The sequence below is a fragment of the Molothrus ater genome, chromosome 2, assembly GCF_012460135.2.
Source record: "Molothrus ater isolate BHLD 08-10-18 breed brown headed cowbird chromosome 2, BPBGC_Mater_1.1, whole genome shotgun sequence".
Lineage (NCBI taxonomy): Eukaryota > Metazoa > Chordata > Aves > Passeriformes > Icteridae > Molothrus > Molothrus ater.
The window spans coordinates 90,878,716-90,896,540 of NC_050479.2; the positions used below are offsets into that span (position 1 = coordinate 90,878,716).

Genomic DNA, 17,825 nt, shown 5'->3' on the forward strand with positions numbered 1-17,825 from the left:
TTCTCTCATCAACAACTTAGCTCATCTGCTCTGGCCTGCTCTGCACTGGGCCAGGGAGCACAACTCCACTGCAGTTTTCTTGACCTGCAGTGGTAGCAGGAACAGGGGAGCTCTCATCCAGCTGGGAGAGGCACCTCTGACCATTGGGAAGAGGAGCACGAGCAGCCTGAGAAACGCAGTTCTCAGACAGAACTCAGAGAGCTCTGAGAGAGCTCCAGTGCCCTGCCCTCATGTACATCCATAGAACCACAGAATACTCTGTTGGAGGGGACCCACAAGCTCCTGGCCCTGCACAGGACACCCCCAAGAATCACACCATATGCCTGACAGTGTTGTCCAAACACTTCTTGAACTCTCAGGTATCACTCATCAGATAAAATGCACTTTAGGCCAGAAGCAGATGCAGAAACTGGTTTGAATGGAGTTAGACAGAACATCCACCCAGGAAGGCTTGACAGTGTTATTGAGTTAGTGCAGCACATGTGGTCCAGCAGGCAGGGGCAATGGCTGGGCCTCCCTCAGAATTGATGGCTTTATCCCTTGCATTAGCACCAGCCTGCTGGCAGTGCCTGGCTTTGCTTGTAGAGGCTGTTTTTCCCTCCTGCCATGCCTGCAGAGCTCTGTTCCACTACAGGAAGAGAAAGAGGGCACTATCAACTGTGTGTTCTGTTCATTCAAGCCAGGCTTGTCATGACAGGGAAGCAGTTGTGTATGGTTGTCCTTCAGGAGCCTGAACTGGCTGGAGCAGAGCAGAGCAGCCATCCTTTCTAACGCCAGGAACTGTTGGAGAGGGCAGGAAACAATGATGGCATCTACTCATGCACCTTTGACCTTTCCAGTCCTCCCAAGGGCTGCATGTGGTGGATGAGAGATGGAAGGCAAACCCCACAACCACCACTCTGATTTCCCCATGTGCAGGACGTGCCTTGCTGAATGACAAAACTTCAGCTGCTGCACAAACCACAATTAAATATGTTTATTAAGAAAACCACTGCTTTATAGATTTTTATGCTGGGTATTTCTTCTCTTGTCTTTACTAAACCTACAGCTTGATTTTGCAAACTGAAAACTCAGTATACAGCCCTGGTGAGTTCAGAGCACGAGCAGTTTTCTGTATTCAGAATTAGTTCTCAGTTTCTGCTTTTGGCTCCTTGTAAATCTACCTGCTTTTCTCCAGTGATAATATTGAATTCAGCCAGATTAAATCTAGACAGAATGGGTACAGCACATTTTTTTTCTGCTAGGTGATCACTGAATCTGACTTATCAGCTCTGTGACTTGATATCTAGAAGCTCGATACAAGATCTTGGAAGCCTGTCTACACAAGAACACCATTTTAACCAGCAGCACAATGTCTGCAAGCCCTCCACCATCAGCCTACACTTCCCTTGAGGAAGGAGGAAAGAAATGGAAGGGCTGATCAAAAGCAGCCTCTGTTTTTTACATAGCACTGATGTAATGAAACATCCATCCTGGAAGTGCAGGAGATTCCAGGAGGCATTCAAGGAACCTCTGCTGGGGAGAAACAATATGCAATGGAATTTCAAATGGTCCTCTCAAGGGAGAGCTCAAATTGTTTTTTTTTCCTTGCATCCAATAAATCAAAATTATAAGCAAACAATATTCCCAACTAGGCACAAGATAAACTGACAAAGGGGAGAAGTTTCTGTTTATTTATTCCTCTTTAAAATGACTTAAAAGAAAATTCAAAATACTATTTAAAAAAGAGGGGGATTCAGAGTATTGAGAAGCTGAAAATCAAACCACAAAGGAGGCATTACAAGGTTAGCAGAACATAGAAAGCATAGTTAGTATAAAACAGATTTACAGTCTCAGTGAGCAGCAAATTTGTACCGCCCATGTAAGTGGAACAGCACATAATGCTGCCCCTACTCTCTGGAACACAGAACTGTTTTATAATTTTGTTTTATTGTAGTACTGTGTAGGAAAACACAACAATTTTAAAAAAGCAACATTTTCAATTGAAAGAGAAAAACATTAAAAACATTATATTGCTCTATAGGCACTGATAAATGTCTTTCTGTGGTAAAAGAGTGTGCCAAGCAGAATTCAAAATTGTACAATTCCTTTTAAAATCATATAGCCCTGGTGAGATTGCAAATCAAACTTAGTTATGCTACTTCTCTGGCACTGCCTGACAGCAGCTCTGCCCACTGTGAACTGTCTGCATGTCTTCACGGACAGGGCTAGGCAGAAGCAACAGGCAGCAATATTGGAAAATGAAGGTTTCTCCTGGCAAGTCAGAGCACTGGCAGCTGAGATCCATGGAGGGCATTTGTTACGCTGACAAGAAGTGACTGACTGTGTGTGCTTGCCAAGGCTTTTGCTCTGCCTGTTTCAAGTTACACCTGACCTTGAGGTGCTGAGTCCCAGTAGGGAGCGAGAAAAGGTTGCTGTCTACAGGCCTGCTTACAAAGAGCCACTCTGGTGGCCAGTGGCCACTGGCAGAGGGTCAGCTACAAGCCCTGTCCAAGCTTGCCATCAGCAGACAAATACTTCCCTCTCCTCTCCCCTCACTGAGCACAGGCAGATGTATGTCACATATGCCCTCCTCTGCAGAGTGCTCTGCTCAGACTACAGAGCCCTTATGTCCCCTGAGAGCAGGGATGAGGACTTCACTGGGATCTGCAACAAAAATCAACTTAAAGCCATCGGGAGAAAGAGCTGCTAGGGCCTTGGAGAAGGTTAAAGCAGTGCCTGTGCAAGGCACTCTGAAGCAGATTTTTACCGTGCAAGCATCCTCACTTCTGAGACTTGTCCTCCCCTATGTGTTTTGGCACATGCAGCTCTGCTGCTCCCCAGCTCTGGTGAGCAGGATGCCTGAGATTAGCAGTGCTGAGCTGCAGTGACCCTGCCTGTGCACAGGGGAGGGAAGATGCGCTCCAGTCTTCTGTTCTGCCAAAGAGTCTCTGCCTTAAAAAGTCACCTTTTAAAAAATGTCCCGGCAGGGGCAGTTAATCAAACATGTCCTCGAACATGCGCTGCCCCATGGCTATGTAAACCTCCTTTTCCTCCGGCGTCATCTGTGCCACCAGCTCAGGGCGCTGGCTCACTTGGCTGTAGGAATGCGGGCGCCCAGCCACTGTGACAGTGGGGTCTTCTGCCACCACCTCAAACTCTTCATCCTCCTCCTCCTCCTCCAGCCCGTACGTTGCGGTGGCCGTGGCGGCGGGGCGGGGAGGGGACTCCTCCTCCGACTCGCTGGTCTCGCTCTCGGAGTCACTGGCGTTGCCGCCCGAGAGAGGAGCGGCACCACTGACGGTGACGGTGGAAGCGGAAGGTGTCTTCTTCTCGTGGATGAGCAGGGCGCGCATCACCTCCTCATTGTCATCCAGGGCTGCCCGGCTCTCCTCACGCTCCTGGAACGCATCCAGATCCCGGCCCCCTGCAAAGGGACACGAGGGAATGAGTATTTCCTCACAGAGATCGGTGTGATGGCCCTGAAAGCTTTCTAAACCTTCAGTAATTACTGCCACTGAGCTCAGTTGACAAAGCCACGTCCTTTCTCTATGCCAACTCCTCCTCTCCCTTCAAAGACAGAGACAGTTATATCTCATAATGGCAGAGCAAATACTGACATTTCCTAGGAGGCCTAGAGTCAGTGTGGCTCCCAGCTGGAAGCCTTGACCAGGAGCACATTGAAAGTGAAGACAACAAATGCACAATGGGCAGGCACCTGGAAAAGACTTCCCCAGGGAGGTGTCAAACTCAGGCTCTACAGTGGAGTAGAAAGCAAAGCAGTCCTTAAAATACAGACCCCAAGCCCAGGCCCTATCCTGCTGAGCTCCCTGCCTGTAAGGATTAACACAGAGAAGAAACTGATCCAGGCAGACAAAGAATATGTGGAAATCATGTGTTATGAAACAACATTTAGAGCAGCCATGCCTGGTGAGCTCAGAGGTGCACCTATACCAGGCAGAAAGGGGAAGAAAAGCTCCTTACAGGAAGATGGTGCTGGCATGGAGCAGATGCAGCTGACAGCCTGCAGCCCAGCTGTGCAGCACAGCACTAACCAGTGCCTGCTCTCCAAGTGAAACACGGCCCAGACAGTCCCTGTAGCTCCCTACCTGCACCTCTTACTTGGAGGGGACTGCAGTGGCCCAGTTGACACACCTGGCCTGTGCCCCTCTTTCAGAAAACTTGTCTGAACAACAGCTGAGAGGGCTCAATATGGCTCTGGTAGGAAGAACATCTGCAGTTCATGGATTTTGAAGGTAAGATTCTGCTCAAAAAGTAGCATCCCACAGAAAACCTCTCCTAATCCTACCTTTGGTGAGAGGGCTGTGAGTCCACCTAGCACCAAAAGAACTACAGGGAGTATTGGAAAAAAAGAAACAAACCAAATCTAAAAAACACCACAAAACAAAAAACAGAACAAAAAATTAAATATGGAGAAAAAAAATAAGGCCTAAAAAGTAGGACAGGCTCCCTGTGGCAAAGTTTCTGTCTTACACCAAAAGATGCTGCCTACGAACAACTGCTGGAGCTGAGGTGTTGGCATTCTGCCTTCATACAGGCAGCCACTTGCCCACTCCTCCAAGACACAGACTCTCATGGTTTCAGCACCACATCCAGTCAGGCAGCTCCCAAGTCTTTTCCCTCCCCAGTTAGAAATGTGCTGGTTATATTTTTCAACTTGAAATTAAAAAATAATGTGAAGGAAATAAGTTCCAGGGCAGTTTGTGGTCACTCCTTTCCTGTGGTAAAATAAAGGCTCAAAGAACCATACCTAATTTGACCAGAATTCTGTTCTTATTGTAAACAAAGCTGTAGTAACAGGTGATGGCTACAACTACTAATACTAGAGCACTGCCAAATTCCTGAAAGAAAGGAAGAATAAAGGCATCGTGTTGGCAGCCATGTGCTCAGCTCACTGCTTGTGACTGTGGAGCAGAAGAGGCTGTAGGAGAGCATTTCTGTGAAATAATATCATAGCTCATCACACTGAGAGTTGTGAAATGACAACAGCCAGAGTTAGCTCCACAAAGGCTGACTTTGTGGTTCAGAGGGGCTGTCTCTTGCTTGCAAGAACTGTTTCTGCCAGATCCAAGCAGTGAATCTTTTCTGTCAATGGTCCCAAGTTTCTGTCCTTCCTGTTTATGTGTTGCAGAAGCAATTTCAGGCTATTTTCACAAGCTCCCTCTTTGATCTCCAGTAGCTGAGGAGGTTAAGCAGTGATGCCACCATCCTGTAAGGAGATACTCCACCTCCATGTCCCTCAATGACTTCTTGAGAAACATTTATGCTGTGTACACCAAAAGCTGTCTCAAGGAGTTGATTTAAAACTACAGGTGAATTGAATGTCTAGCAGAAAAATGGAGTGAGAACTCACCATGGCTGGTGAGTAACAACAACATCTGCTACAGACTGCAGGAGCGGGTTGTTCAATCATCTCACTTTGCTTAGTCTATTTGAAAAATGTTTGGGGATCCATAATACACTTGAAAGGCATTACATGTGAACAAGTTCTTTAGGTATCTTGTGACCATTACATCACATCTATTTTCTTCATTTCTGCTACACCTAAATATTCCACTCCTCTCCTGAACATGGCACGAGTTCCAGGGTTACATACTCACACATATGACTCCCTTTTGCCATATCTTCTTCCTAGGGCATCAACAGTTTCAGTCCATAATCCTAAAATTACTCTGTCTATTGACTCACTCTTGTAAAAATCAGAAAAGGTCTCCATTTCCAATTTTGGCATGGAATCTTAAGCAGCACACATACCAAAGCAGAATGTTTCTACTAACAGTTATAAGATTTTGACCATTGGTCTGTGGATAACCTGACCCCAAGATGAATGAAAATAAAAGCAGAGATAATGGGAAACAAACAGAAGGGAATAAAGACTCACCTGTCAGGGTGACAGACCTTCCTACTGTACTTCCAGAAGCTGTATTTCTTAGTATTCTTCATACATAACAACTTTTGAGAAACCATTTTCAAGAAGGCTGGGAGCATATAAACAGTGCTGGAGGATTTAGTAGACTTCAGGGTCACTGAACATTAATAAATGTTATTTTTTAGCAGTGACCTATTAGGGAGACAGCTTTCTAGATGAAACTGAAAGACCTTCATCTAGAAGCAATAAGCTCTCAAGGTGGAAGACATAACAGTTAATTAACATTTTAGAAGCCCCCACAAAATTTCATGGACAGCTCAGCTTTACTGACCTAGATTTCAATCCTGGATCTAAGGAATTTTTCCATCTGCCTACACACAGGTGCTTTGCACAGCAGAGGGGAGCAGACACTCCAGTGTTGGGAGCAGCAGCTGTACATACACACACACACACACACACACACACCAGAAGATGGTTTTGCCAGCACTGTAAAGGCCTTGTACAAGTCCAGCAGTACTTCTGCTCTGTGAATTTCTTACCATCTTTGATTTCATCCGGGTCATAAGCCCCCTGCACCGTGCTCTCCCGCAGCCAAATGGGTCTCTCTCTGGCGGGCTTTCCTTCGCTTGCAGACCGGCTCAGATCCTCCTGGTCCTCCATGCTGATGACGACGTTCTGGGTGTACAAGTCCTCGTATGATGGTCCCTTTGTGGTCCATGCTTCCCGATGGTGTCCCCCTGCAAGGCCAGCTGCTGCTCCTGAACCAGCACCGGCCGCACGCTCCTTGCTACATGGAAGTTAAAGAGAGAAAAACAGAGCTCTCAGAACAAGCCCCTCCTTAGACAAAAATACTTCAATGATGATTAGTTATCCCTCATGGTCTGCACTGAGAACTTTCATTCTCAGTTCTAACATGTGCTGCCAGGAATTTCTGCAGCAGCTTGCTGGTTTGGGAAACCTGTGGATCTCTAGTGGGGCCATGGCAACATCCACCACAGACACTGAAAATAAGAGGCAGCACTACAGATGCAAATGCACTTAGGTTAAAATAGGCATAACATGCCTGAATTCCCTGAAACCAAAGCCACAGCAGCAAAACACAAACAGTAGTCTGGTATTTGGAAAAGCCTCTTTTTGGCCTTCACACAGCAGCCAAATACTGCATTAAAAAAGCACTGAAGTCTAACCAAGGTAGATAGTAGGTCCAGGGACTCAGCACGCTCAGAGCTGTGAACTGTTATTAATCACAGGACTACTGAAGGAGTTAACTCATCATGAATAATACAATTCAAACCTTTGCTTGATTTGTGAGTGACAATGCACTTGAGAAGACACCTCTCCTCTGTTACACAGGAGATCTGTACTATCCACAGATGCAGCCCTGGGAGGACTGGGAGCCCAGGCAGAGAAGAAAGAAGAGAGAGCACCTTCAAACCAGAGAACTAGGGCTGGACAAAAGGCTTTGTGTGCTGATGGAGTGCAGGAGGAGACAGAAGAACTGTCTTCACTGTGGAAAAAGTGGAGAAATGAAGGTGCTGACCCATGTGAAGGGTATGGCAGTCAAAGCCCAGCCCTCCTCTGCTCCCTGCACATTTCCCTGCAGAGCCCCTTCTAGCTCAGGAGACTGATGGAGAAAAACATTCCTGCTTGGATCTGATCGAAACAGGGTATCAGGTGAAATATTTTCTGCACACTGACAATGGCAGTGAGCCTAAAATACACCCTGGCCTGTGCTGCTGTGTATACAGAGTGGGGAAAGCCAAATGTGACTGTTCCTCTACTTTAGAATGAGATTCTATCTTTTCAGAGAAACAAATCCACTGCAGATCATATAATTTCTGTCATCTGAGTCATCTGATTGCCAGGGGTACCTACAGCTTTTCATGAGGAACGGCCCTGCCTTGACTCCTTCTCTTGTCCAGATTAAATCCATCAGGAATACTCCAGGATGCCAGCTGAGCTGACAGTTGTCATCAGTGAGCATGGTTCAGTTGCTGCTGTCTACCCAATGACCTTTTCTCCAACCAGGAAGCTTAAAATAAAGTTGCACTTGGAGAAGACCTGACTAATATGTGGGTTTTTTTTAGTTCAGCAAGGACATTACCACTGTTTGATGAGCTCATTCTGCTGGATTTTTAGGGGTAAACAGTGAGGGGAAATGACACAGGTAGGTGAACATTGCTCTTCCCCAAATAAAAAATATTGGTGTGTTCAGCCACAGTGTTGATTGAGAGCTACTCACAGGCTCTCAGTAGTGGAATGGCTGGGATCTGTTAAGAAAATACTTCACAGCATCTGTGTTAGCATGTCTCGTGTCCTTAGAAATTCTGCAGAGCCAGCTCTGCTAGGAGAGCTTCACAGCAGCCTTGAATTTTGGGGCAGAAGGCTCATGCGCATGGATTGCTTATGTAACCTAAGGAACCACACAGAGACCTTCTCCCCAGCGTGTTATTTCAAGTGTTGGTACCTTTCAGCTCCCCAAGACAGGCGTGTGTTCTGTGAAAAGCACCACTCTGCTTCCCACACAATAGAAATCTCTAACTAGCGTTTCCCTGACGATTTTATGTAATCCACTTTCCTCACAGGATGCACAATGCATCTCTCCCCCAAGCTCTCCCTCGCCATGACTACAGTGTGACACTGAACCCTCAGTAGTGCCAGGAACTACCTAATAATACTTTTGCATAGAAGCCTCTGGGAGTGTGCCTGAAATTGACTTTTTTCCTACACAGAACCATTTAGCAGCAAAACACTTATTCCATGACGTCAGGAACGTTTCAAAAATGAAAGTAACACTTCTAAGAGACACCTACAGTACTAATTACTTCACGTGATCTCCTGCAATGTCCTACACTGAGCTGGAGCCATCCAGACACTTTCTGTCTGATTTTGGACCCCAGTGAGCTTTGCAAGTGTGCCTCAGTTGATGTCACTGTTGGTAGGTGTGAGCACCACCCCAAGACTACCTGAGCAGGGGAACACTTCATTCTGCAAGAAGAGAACTTACTGTCAAACAACCTGTTCCAAAGTACAGCATTAGACACCATGGACCAGGCACCAACAAAAGGCCAGGTTTGGGAGCTGCCTCACAGGCAGCACAGAGCAGATGAAGGGATCTCTTAAATCTCTCTTTCTCTCTTAGATCCATGAACTACTTGTTCCCCACCTAGCTCCAGACTTCACATGGCCACCCTGCAGGCAGGAACTGTGGCAGCTCAGTGGCCCAGATGTGGCTACATTTAGTCTGTTTCATTCACCTCGATGGAAATCCCTTAATGACTGGTTTAGCTGCCTTTAAAGGCAACATAAATAGCCCTTGACACTGCTGAGGTATGGCCCACAGAAACCACGCTGTGCAGTGGGCAAACAACTTGAAATTTTCATCTCAATCCTGCCCAGACTATTAAGAGCAGTCTTGGATAATGGGGATAACTCTCTTTATTTGCCACATTTGAGATAAAACAAAACACATTTTCATTGTGCTGCTCTTAAGAGTTTCAACTTCACAGGAGACAACCCATGGTTCTTGACAGCATGACCACAGAAAATTAATTCTGTGAAGATTTTTTGTTAATTGAAATCATGCTATTTTGACACAATGAAATAGAAGGGTTATTAAAATCCATAATTTTTCAAAAACTACGGAGAAGGGCTTAAGTAAAACAGGTTTATTTTGAAACCCGTGGGGCTAATTCATGCTCTCCCACGATCAAGGAAATTAACAGCCTCTCAGGAAAACATAAATGAAGATCTACCCAGTTTCCCAGGGCAGGTGAATGACAGTTCTGCAGTGCCAGTGGGGCCACTTAGAGCTGTAACTCTCCTGAAAATACGTGGAGTTGCCCAAGTTACTGCAAAGAGAAGATGCAGGCATTTTGTGACCTTTTTGGTTTGTTTCACAATCATCAAATGTCAGTTTTGTCAATGATTTTAGACTCTCAAGACTCCATAAAAACAGAGAGGGTAAATAATCCAGGGTTTGGCACTTTAAAAAAATCTCACAGCAGTGCTTTCATGGAATTAACTGCTTTGAATTAATAAGAGTTAATAAATAATTAAATCACTGTATGTGCTGAAGCAAGTTGTGTTCAAGTAAGCATTTAAAAAGCTGCCTATTTATTTTGTCATTCCTTGCACAGAGTAATTAATCATTTACAATGTTTTTTAAGTATTTAAGAGTCGAGTAAGTGGGTGCTGCGATTTAATCATGGGACTGCACCAGGCCTCTGCTGTGATAATTTCCTGTACACAAAAAGGGAAGACTAAAAACTTACTCTTTTTGGTAGGGTTATCCCAGTTCTACTACTTAAACTACTGAAAAGAGATTTTAAAGAAAAGTCTAGTGATTCAGCTTGGGTATAAAGGCTTCAAAGAATTCCCCATATCACCACAGACACGTTGAGTGACCTTGGAAAAATCTTTTCTGCTCTTTATATTGCTTCTGTTTTTCTATCAAAATGATGAGGAAAAATAGCTACCTTCTTGGCTAGAAAAGGACTATGAATAGACAAAGAATTTTTATTATAATGATTAGAAGCTGTCTAGCATGAATATATGAGGAACATTCTTTCTCAAGGTTAGCCTGAGAGGAAAAAAAGAATATCTTGCTTGCTCTCCTATTAACTAACGCCAAGCACCCCAAGGCACTGTGGGAATGCTTCCCCTCATGGTACAGCTCTTTTCCCCCGTGTGTATAATTATTTTTTTTTAAATACAGAGAAGTGCATCACATTTCACCACAGCTGACAAAACTGACATCTCCCCACATCTTTTTGCATTATTTAAACATCATCTGTTTTTGTAAAGCTAGGAATGTACCAAAAAAAAGTGTCGTTTCCCATGGGTAAGAACATTTTAATGAGTTTTTCATTCCAACATGGTCTTCTCCTGAAAAGAAGAGGTGTGTAACAAGTTGGACAAAATAAGAAGAAAAAACTGCTTATTACAAGTAATGTCTTCAAACTAGAATGCTGTAATATGAGGATTTGAAATACAAGGTGTGGATTGCAGATAGCTTCATTTCAAAAGCTGGGTAGAAGCAAAAGGAACAGATGACAGATAAGTATTTGAGAGACAGTAGACAGCATAGGCGGCACCTTCAGAGCTTTATCAAGCAGCTGCATTTTTTAACTATTGGGCCAAGGGCTTGGTGTGCATAGCAGCTGCAGCATGGCAAGCAGCATGCAATTCAAGTATCCCACCTCATAGAAAAATACATGCAGAGGGCTGTTTAGTAAAAAATGGTTACAGCCCTCTGTCTCCTTGTAAACCACACATCCCTGGGGCAATCTGTCAGCTGCTTGCATAGTTGGTGCTGTACAAGTAAATCCTGCACAAGGTTTGGGAAAGCCTCACAGAGCAGAGCAGAGGAACACTCTACAAGGAAGCAGTGCAGTGAGGAAAGACCAGGCACGCTCCCACCTCTGCTTCAGGGCAGGAATCTCTGTGGGCTCTGGCTCCAGGATTTCATAGGCTAAGTTAACATCTTCTGTCTCACGAAGCAGCGCGTAGATGGGCTCAATCTGCTCATTGAATCTCGCCACCAGTGTCCTTGCATCCTTCTTGGGCATGGCCGACTCATCTTCCTCCACTTCAGTCTCGCAGAACGTACAGCGGAAAGTTCCTAAAACAAGAGAAGGCGCTCAGCGTTGGAAGGAAAGCAGCAGGCCTGCTCCTCATGCAGCCTTCCCAACAGCAGTGCCTTGCTGTTCCCTTAGCTGGATGCTAAGGAGTTTTTCTGCCCCAAAAATCCCTTCCCACACACGGTGTACCTGGTTATTATTCAAGCAGACAACAAAGGAAGTATTTTGATACCAGCCAGGGATACCCAGCTGGGTACAGTTTCTCGCTCTGAAAAGCCCAGATGGGCTGCAATACCTCTACTGAGACATCTCCTAATCTCCCTCCCTCCTTGCTGCACATTTTAAATGTCAGCTATGACTGGGCTGTGATAAAAAGCTACACAGCATCCTCTAAGGAGTTCAAATATCTTCTGTTTCAGGTGCCTGCACCGCTATCTCCCAGACCACACCAATAGGCTGATTTCACAATAAAAGAGAGAATTTACACTGCACCAATCAGCCAGCAGGAACTGCTAATCTAACCCTTGTCACTTTGCAGCTACTGCAAAAAAGAGATGGCTTCTCCTTCTGTTTCAGGACCAAACCAGGCAAAAAAGTCATTACTGCAGAGCAGCCAATGCAAAAACCTATCCCACCCAACTTCCATATTAGCTTCTTAAAACTACGAATGGTAAGATAAGAATCATGTGAACAGCAGTTAAAAATAAGTTTGTTTTGCAGACCTCGTCAGGATCTATAAAAACAGGTCAGACTGAAATGGCTACATGGCAAAGCAGCTACAAAAAAACCCAGTGAACTCCTGCACAGCAGCTTTTGGGTTTCATCACTCCATCTGTGAGCAGGACCCTCGGGGCGGTACGTACACAGTGGGACCTTTCCATCTGCTCTGCTAGGAGGGAGCAGAACACTGTGATGGCTTTGTCTTGCAAGTGCTGGACTGAGAACATACCCCTTCCACCTCAGAACATGACATCCAGAGTGATGCTCACAGGTTTCTTCATTTCTCTTGCCCCTGGGTGATATTTCTTATTTATCCATTCTGTGACATCCACGCACATCTGGCCTCACCTCTCAATACCCCAATGAAGAAATTACAAGATCTTTATACCAATAAGAAGTCTGAGGATAGGTCCTGCCACAGAAATCATAATCTTATGTATAAAAATCAGAATTGGAATCAGTATTGAAGTCTGCTATGTCACCAATGCTATGGACAAACACAGTCAAAAGAACAGGGCTTGCCCAGGGCACTTGGGCATGATGTAATGACACAGGGTGGCAAGCCAGGGCTTCTGGTATCTTGGTTTGCTGCTTACACAGATTTGCTAGTATTGTCACTTTATTTTTCAGCAGAACTCCTTCCCTGCCTGTAATACAGCGATAAAAACAGACCTAACTTCTTCAGTGCTGGTGGTGAGGGCTACACAATGCTCACACTCGTCTCAGCAAACACAAAAAGCACTGTTTGTGACAGAAGGGAGATCTGTTGCCTCTCACCAGTCTGTAGAGATGCAGTTTTGTACCCTGGCACCATCTGAAGCAGCTTTTGCTCATTGTTACTCAGAAATTAATCCATGCTGTGTATGTGGCCTGCAATATGGACACATTTCCTGCAATAAATCCTCTCTTTAGAAAGTTTGTCTTATTGACATGCAAAAGCCAGAGCAGCCAACAACAGCACTATGCAAAGTAAAATACAAGTGGATAAAGTGCTCTTCTCTCCTATCCAAGCATGAAACACTTTGCTTATTTTTCTCCAGGCTGTAAAAACTGTCCCTACTGATTCAAAACTGTTCATTATATAAGCTGTCAGCCCAGCAAAAACTGAATCCAACATTTGGTCTCCTTATCCCACATCTGAGGCTATCAGTGTGACATAAGTTGAATCAATAAAAAATAATTAGCACATCTCAGTTCCCTTAATGGACCACGGGAACAAGCACAGGTTAATGAAGAACACTCCCCTGTTTTTACACACCCCCCAAGTCCTGTTACATGTTCCTGAGACAGCTCAGACTTTTCACACTTCCATCTGTGAACCCCATGAGTATCTGCAAAAGATTAAGATTATAGGGAGAATGGTTCCAATTCAGAGTACCAAAAAATCAGAAAGTAAATACAACTCTAATGAAACAGAATTCCTAAAGCTATCATGGATTTGCTGCAAATTCCACCCCTCAGGGTTCATAATAAGCAAAAAAATTTAATAGATGAATTATGTAAAGAATTTGGGAATGAGTGAAACGACAAGCTTCCTCCATTAATATGCTGTTTTTTTTCAAGGTGATGCAGCATTTCACAAGAGGCATATGTGATTAGAGAACTGGGAAGCTGCTTTGCCATGGCAGATGGCATTTACATGTTGCAAACCTCTTTCGTTAGTTTTTAAGAGGTCAGAAAATGTCACCAAAGCTTTTATGACATGGCACATCACATCAGCAGTGACACACATTCCTTTCAGATATGAATTGCATGTGACAAACATGAAGTGGAGGCCATCCAAAGGCTGAAAACGTCAATGTTTCCACTCCAACGATGTATTTTTTTCCTTCAGCCCTTACACAACAGAATTTTTCAATTCCACAATGCTGCATAAACCAGGACTAACAGATATCCTGGAGCAAACAGACATGAGGCTTTTCTACATCTTGGAAGGGTTAACAGAGAGCACATACATCCCCTTCTTTGAACACATGCTCAGGCACTCAACAGACCTCTCTGGCTGCATGTTAAAAACCAGCCATCTGAAAGAGATCTCCTCATATGCTCCCAGACTCTGGGGGGCAGATATGCTGGTAATCTGGCTCCCCAAGGCTTACTAAGATTAAAGCAGCTGAAGCTCTGAAGTATGGGGCCAGAATATTTAGAGATAATTCCTAATGACTTGATTTCACTTGAGAGAAGGAAAAGGTCAACCACCCACACGCACTGAAGGCAGGGTGTCCAAGTGTGCAAGCAGCATCTGCTACAGTTAACGCATTTAACTGGCTATAGACTCCTGAGTCTGAGCCCCGGCCCTGCTTACACCCTTGTCAAAGGGCTCAAGCCTCACCTCCAGCCCAACAAGGGGTCTTCCACTCTGTCCTTTGGCATGCTGCCCAAGACTCTCACTACTCTCTCTGAAAACTATTTGATTTTCAACCTCAACTTATTCCCATTCATCTCAGACCTAATGATTGTTTTGCCAAGAACTGTACCTCATCTCATCGGGTTTCCATCTTGCTGTTAATCCTTCAGGTGTATTTACAACCTGCTGTCTTATTCATCCCTCAGTCTTCATTTTGCAAGGCCAGATATTCTCCTTTACCTTTTAAAACTGGCCACCCATTCTTTTGACTTTGCTAACAGCCTCACTGACCCTTTCTCCAGTTTACTCTCATCTTTCTGCTGTGAAAATGGAAGTATAGACAAGTGTCCAGATGAGTTCTCCCAAAGGCTCAAAGGCATTAGTGCTTCTCTGATAGCCACTGAGACCCTTTAAGATCACATTGTAAGAGACCATGAAAGTGATGCCTCAACTATCACAAGACCCAGCAATGTTCCCAGATCTTTCTTTTCCTTTGTATCTTTCCTTCTCCTTTGTAGTTTCCAGTTGATGAACTCCATGTTTATAGCAGACATTTGCATTACATGGTAGGTGCATGACACTGCTTCACAGTATAATCTTTCAGTTCCTTTATATTCCTCCAACCTTCACCCTCATCCAATTTTTTTTCTTGACTGCATCACAAAACATTAAGCTAATTTATTTTCAAAATCTCCCATAATCTTCTTCTAGAAGTAGCATTATTACCATTACATGGTGAGTGAGCTGAGGCACAGATGGCATAATTTCAGAAGTATCTGCTGATTTGAGCAGTACTTGATTTGAGATGCTTTTCTGAAACTTCTTTTTCAGAACAGAACGTGCAGTATTCTTATCACTCTTCTTTCAGGCTCTAGGATTGGGCCTCTCAAATGAGTTAGATACAGTGGCTAATGACAGCCTCTGAAAAGCTTGAAATGACTAGTTCAACATCACACAAACTCAGATAGCCTGAAGGATCAGATCATGTTCCTGTAGCTTCTACAGCCACTTTCCTCAAGTAATTCCCTGACTCTTACACTGCATTTTTCCTTTTTCTGCAGCAAGCCAGACAAAAAGTGCATTCTATAAGCATAACTCCTCTCTCTCATTGAGCAAAGCATGTTTTGGCAGAAAATCACAGAAAAAAAGTTACAGGATGCAGAGGCAGCTTTAGTTCAGCACTACTCAACCCCAAGTGCTTCACCTGATGTTAAAATGAGAGTAAGGACAGGAGTAAGGACTCCTGAAGAAAGGACAGGAGTTTCCTAGGTCCCTACCACCAGGAAGGCAGACAAATGCCTCCCACCATGGGACGCTGTGCCAGCAGCCATATGGTTCATCTGCAGACCTGGAGCCCTCAGCTCCTCAGGCCTCTGCCACCTGAGTCACCAAAGGCAAGATGACAACCTGCTAGTGCTGCAGGGGAGCAGGATGCTGTGCCAGCCTGCTTCCTCTAACAAAGGCAGGATGAGAAGGAAACACCTTGGGTGCTGCTCCAGCTTCTTGAAAGAGAGGTGCTTTGTGGGAATCTGCTATTCTACCTGCTAGCCCCACGCCTAAACTTTCCTATCCAGCTCTTCCCATCTGCTTCCCATCCCAGTTCTGGGTTTTTCCTTCACTGATGCTCCTATTCTTCTTGCTGTCCTGCTTTTTCAGCATGGGCTTCACTCACTTCTCAAACTTCTCCATTCATCCTTCTTTTCCTGGACTTCTTTTTCCAATTTCAGCCTCTTCTCATTCCTGTGCCTCTCTGCCCCACACTCTTAGATCAGCTAATTCTGCCTCTTGATTTGAGCCCTGGTCATCAAACAAATTTCCTGTTTCAAGCCAGAGAGATGGAAGATCTTTTCACAGCACTGAAAAGAATATTGCCATTTAGAACAATATTACACAGGCAAAAGAATATACATTTTTCTGGTCTCCCCTTCCATTCTCTCATCAGCCCATTCTTCAATACAGCCAAACTGTTTTTAATTAAATTTTCCTAAGCAATTTAAACATAGTCAGATGCATAGAATGGGAAAAACTCAGTGTACAATAAATGTTTGACAAAGTTTTGGACAGAACAAAAATCACAGAACAATTCCTATGCCTGCTCTCCACCAATGAGACAATCTCATGTAATGAAAATACTTAGCAACCTAAGTAATACACAGTGCTGTCAGTACAAACTACAATTAAATTCCTTTCATTTATCATTGATTTTTAAGATTTAGAGGAATGTTTATAGCAGCACCTAAAGGCATATCTCTGCTTAATCATTAAAGACAAAAAGAGTAGGCCAAGTGGCTACAACAGACCTGGATCGTCAGTTACCATAACATAATCTACATTAGGCTATAAGGACACTCAACGTGAGGAGTTAAATGAAAGCAAAGAGAGTTTTAATGACCTTAATGTAAGGTAACAGAGCTAATTGTTAAAACAGTTGATTGTTAAATGGCTTAATCATAATGCAGATTAGACTGTGGCAGCTGTTGTCCTTTAGTGACTCCCAAACTTAAACAGACTTCTCAGCCCTCATCAAACTATTCTCACCTTCCCAACGAGAAAGCAATCTAGTGTGTCTGAGTGGGAAATATATTCCTGCCACACAGAAAGATGAGTCTGCTGTTAATTTCATCAGGCAGCCTTCTCTGGCCCCATCCCTCTTTTCTCACTGTACTGGAAACCCATAGTCCCTAGTATATTCCTATCCACATGTGAGTTCCAAAAATGCAGCTGCTTTAGGTAAAAACAAGAGAAATCCACCAACAAAAGCTGTCTCCTGAACACCACAGCAATACACCATTCTCTCTTGCAAGTAATTCAGTGATTCTACACATGCAATAAAAGAGCCAGTTACGAGCACAGTGTGTTACATAAAATGTAATGCCACATCTCATCTTTCTGAGAAAGGTTTCATGGTCCACTGGATCTTAAGCTCCTGGGGCCACTCCACAGCCCAGAGGTGATTGCAGTACTCTCTTGAAATGTGACACAGAAAGTTTAACTTCTTACATTAGTCCTGTTTGGGATAGCCCAGAACAGACCCTGCTGTCAGAACTCATGGCATGAAAACAAACACTGGGCCATGTGTAGAAAATGTCAGCATTTGGGGAGATTCGCTGACCCGCTTCTGTAATAAAACATCCATTTTTGCCATTGAAATCCAAAACACATCAGACTTCACACAATTTGCTTTATAATTTCTAAAAGAAGATATGGGATATTGCAATTGAGATGAGTAGCCTAGGTCAGAGACAGTGTTAGGGCAAATCCAGAACACGTGGATGATACCTGAAAGGAGAGAACTGAAAGGTTCATG

The 17,825-nt window shown here is 44.3% G+C and overlaps 1 protein-coding gene across 1 annotated transcript in view; it reads right to left on the reverse strand.

Moving 5' to 3' along the window:
* Nucleotides 1-1,652: 1,652 nt before the first annotated feature.
* The window catches only part of GTF2E1 (general transcription factor IIE subunit 1), a 50,178-nt gene continuing 34,005 nt past the window's right edge, over nucleotides 1,653-17,825 (reverse strand). The window contains exons 3-5 of the mRNA XM_036389581.1: nucleotides 11,291-11,492; nucleotides 6,409-6,656; nucleotides 1,653-3,406 (exon numbers count right to left, since the gene is read on the reverse strand). Coding sequence (XP_036245474.1) covers nucleotides 2,976-3,406; nucleotides 6,409-6,656; nucleotides 11,291-11,492 — 881 coding nt within the window. The 3' untranslated portion in view covers nucleotides 1,653-2,975. The remainder of the gene's footprint in view (nucleotides 3,407-6,408; nucleotides 6,657-11,290; nucleotides 11,493-17,825) is intronic.